General features: G+C 24.4%; 1 protein-coding gene across 1 annotated transcript; it reads left to right on the top strand.

The window, feature by feature from the left end:
• Positions 1-589: 589 nt before the first annotated feature.
• Positions 590-2,937, top strand: LOC111617332 (the record flags this gene model as incomplete). The annotated part of the gene is made up of 3 exons (XM_023358635.1): positions 590-660; positions 1,602-2,034; positions 2,867-2,937. Coding segments are annotated over 3 exons (575 nt in total), but the record flags the coding sequence as incomplete, so codon positions are not given.
• Positions 2,938-4,227: the final 1,290 nt, after the last annotated feature.

The raw sequence follows: 4,227 nt of genomic DNA, 5'->3' as shown, positions 1-4,227 counted from the left end.
GAGGCCAGTATTTAAACGAGACTTAATTTTCTAATTATGAGTGGTTGTTTGTTTTGTGAGCAATAAAATAATTTAAAAATAATTTTTAACGATACGATAGCGACGATTATTATTTTTTAAAAAATTTGTTAGGCTTAACATCGATGAAAATTCAATGCGAAGTTGGTTAATAGCGATATACTAATATACTAATTACATTGGATATACTAATATACTATACTAATAATGTATTTTTTTTTCTTTTTTTTCGGTTATCCGATTTTTCAGTTATCTGACCAACCTGAGTCCCCAATTGAGTCGGATAATCGATGCTCTACTGTATTTATATATTTTACAAAATATTTACAACAATTAACATGTATAATGTATAAGTTTTTCCAAGTTGTTACACATTTTAACGATAAAATTAACCACTTTTTAATGTTCAAAAACTTTTTAAATTAATCTTTAACATTACTGATACTAAAGTTTTTGTTTTGTACATCTTTTTCATGATCTGTGGCTTTATTGTTTCATCAACATATATAAGTATAGATTATTATAATTCACTTTGAATATAAATAAATAATTATAAAATGTTTCTTCACAGGTTATCAACCTGTATTTGTTGGAAGTTATTTACCATTTGAAAATGGATATCACATTATATATGATAATCGGGTGAGTGTATCGAGAAATTATAATTTATTGGTATGTCTTAAGTAAACTACAGTAAGTAATATTCAAGTAAAAATAAACTCAAATTGTGTTTTAAGAAGCTAAAAATAAACATAAAATAGATCAGATGCTAATGCAACAATAAATAAATTCTTAACAAGAAGTTTAAATTTTCTTTCCATTTAAATTTGGTGGAAAGTTTATTTCCATTCATAAATGATATTAATACTTGCTGTAATAATGAATGATGCAATGGAAATTTGACATTCAAATATTCGTAAAAGTATTTTAAATAGACAAATATATTCAATTATCAGGTGTTTAATTTGTAACTCATATCACAAACAAATCAAACAAACTTAATTTCTCCAATACACTTAACACACAGAGTTTTATGTTACATGGAGACTTGATTTCCAGAACAACACTAACATATTTGAGTTATTTAATTTAGCAATTACAATTTTATATTATTTGAAAATCTAGTGTATGCTTGTTATATTCAGCAATTATATTATTGAGTTTTAATTTTTCGTCAGTTGAAGAATCTTGAATATATTCTTGGTAATAGTAAAAAATTATAATTAAAAATTTATTTCTTATTTTTCAAAAAGTTTACATTATATTATTAAAAAGTTTACTTTAAATCAAATTCATAAATTTGATTTAAAGTAAACTTTTTAATAATGTAAACTTTTTGAAAAATAAGAAATAAATTTTTAATTAGGCCTATATTTTTTACTATTACCAAGGATTGAATTTTACACAATAAAATAACTTCTATAGTCATTATTTCATTTTTGGTTATAAGATAAATAATCATTATTTATCTTATTGCAGTGGCATAGCTATATTAAGTATTAGATTAATTATAATTTTTATCTTTAATTTCTAACTATATCTAAAATAGCTATTATTAATCAATTTAATGCTTAATATTTCAGTATACTTTGCAAGTGCCCCAAAACGAACAGATGACAGATAAATATGAATATTGCTCACCTCCTCAAATGATCGGATATGGGCCAACACCCGTAGTAATTGGATATGTGTCGACACCCGTATTAATTGGATATTCGTCGATACCCGTAGTAATCGGATATGGACTGACACCCGAAATGAATGTATATGTACCTCCGCCAGCAAATCAGCATTATGGCCTGCCAACACAAGTGCTAGAACATCAGCAAGCGCAAGAATTATTTGAATATGAGCAACCATTTGAACTGCTCGAAGTTCAGCAACATCAGCAACAACCAGAAATTCTCGGACAGGAGCATTCAGCTCAGTTTACTTCAAGAATAGTACAGCCAGATTCAAAGCTGCCATCGGAAACTTCTAAATCTTTATTAGATTCGAGTCATCTGTCTATTAATGGTAAATTTTATTAATATTATAATTGTAATAATTTGATAGAAATAAAAAAACTATACAGTATTAAGACTGTATCTCTGTAGCAGTTGCGCGGGCCTGCAAACTAGCCAAACCGGAGTTTTTATAACAAAATTTTAATTATAGAGTCTAGAAAATGTATTCAAATAATTAATAGTAAATTAACATTTACATTTACATTTAGGAAAGTAGTAAATTAACAGGAAGAAGTAATAAACCGAAAGCGTCATTATCAGAAAAGGGTTGTAATCGGTTCTCCAGGCCCAGAGAACTGATTACAATTCTAAATTCATAAAATTCACAACAACCCGTTTGCAGTTATTACTTTCAGTTTACTTAGAGTCAATATTTTGAGACTTTGATTAATTAAATAAATTTTTAAATTAATGTTTTCTTTGCCTAAATAAACAATTCAATCTAATCCAAAATGTTTAAACTGTAAAAATTATTGGCGTATCCAATAAAGTAAAACACACCCCTTTAAAAAACTAACAGGTTAATAAAAAATTAATATATCCGAGAATATTATAATTGGATTCTACTCTTATTTTAGAAATTGTTTTTGATCTATACACTATATTCTTTCTATATTTAATCAATTTTATTAAACTTGTTACACATTTTAACGATAAAATTAACCACTTTTTAATGTTCAAAAACTTTTTAAATTAATCTTTAACATTACTGATACTAAAGTTTTTGTTTTGTACATCTTTTTCATGATCTGTGGCTTTATTGTTTCATCAACATATATAAGTATAGATTATTATAATTCACTTTGAATATAAATAAATAATTATAAAATGTTTCTTCACAGGTTATCAACCTGTATTTGTTGGAAGTTATTTACCATTTGAAAATGGATATCACATTATATATGATAATCGGGTGAGTGTATCGAGAAATTATAATTTATTGGTATGTCTTAAGTAAACTACAGTAAGTAATATTCAAGTAAAAATAAACTCAAATTGTGTTTTAAGAAGCTAAAAATAAACATAAAATAGATCAGATGCTAATGCAACAATAAATAAATTCTTAACAAGAAGTTTAAATTTTCTTTCCATTTAAATTTGGTGGAAAGTTTATTTCCATTCATAAATGATATTAATACTTGCTGTAATAATGAATGATGCAATGGAAATTTGACATTCAAATATTCGTAAAAGTATTTTAAATAGACAAATATATTCAATTATCAGGTGTTTAATTTGTAACTCATATCACAAACAAATCAAACAAACTTAATTTCTCCAATACACTTAACACACAGAGTTTTATGTTACATGGAGACTTGATTTCCAGAACAACACTAACATATTTGAGTTATTTAATTTAGCAATTACAATTTTATATTATTTGAAAATCTAGTGTATGCTTGTTATATTCAGCAATTATATTATTGAGTTTTAATTTTTCGTCAGTTGAAGAATCTTGAATATATTCTTGGTAATAGTAAAAAATTATAATTAAAAATTTATTTCTTATTTTTCAAAAAGTTTACATTATATTATTAAAAAGTTTACTTTAAATCAAATTCATAAATTTGATTTAAAGTAAACTTTTTAATAATGTAAACTTTTTGAAAAATAAGAAATAAATTTTTAATTAGGCCTATATTTTTTTACTATTACCAAGGATTGNTTTAGTTTTTAAAATTGATATGTTAATAATTAACATAATATTTCCAGTAGTTATTGATTTTTAGAATAAAGTATCTAACAGATATAAATCTCATTTGATATGATATGATTAACAGTTTCATCCTCACTCATAAAGTAGATTAAATGTTAACATTTCGCAACTAAATATTAAAAATACATTTAATTTTATATAAAATATAAATAATTATATTAAAATATGTTTAATATTTTTGAACAAATAGGAGAAAAATAGTATAATCAATATTATTATTAAAACCAAAACATTATTAACAATAATGTTTTGATTTTTTATTATTACTCAGGGCTAATATACAAAAATTTAGCAACGAGTTGCTTAACTTTCCCATCTCTTTTGTGGTCCTTTTCGAGTTTTATTTAAAAATATTGTGTATTTATAAAATAATACTGCTGTGGTTCTTATGTACAGTACCAAGACATAACAAGTGAAAACATTGGAATTGTGTCAAATTAGACCTTCTGAGTTTTTGCAAATCTCCAGGTTTTGAGACCTTTT

The sequence above is a fragment of the Centruroides sculpturatus genome, unplaced genomic scaffold, assembly GCF_000671375.1.
Source record: "Centruroides sculpturatus isolate CEXI.00-Female unplaced genomic scaffold, Cexi_2.0 scaffold5555, whole genome shotgun sequence".
In the NCBI taxonomy this organism is placed as follows: domain Eukaryota; kingdom Metazoa; phylum Arthropoda; class Arachnida; order Scorpiones; family Buthidae; genus Centruroides; species Centruroides sculpturatus.
Note: the sequence above shows the minus strand (reverse complement) of the source record. Positions and strands in the feature narration are given on the sequence as shown.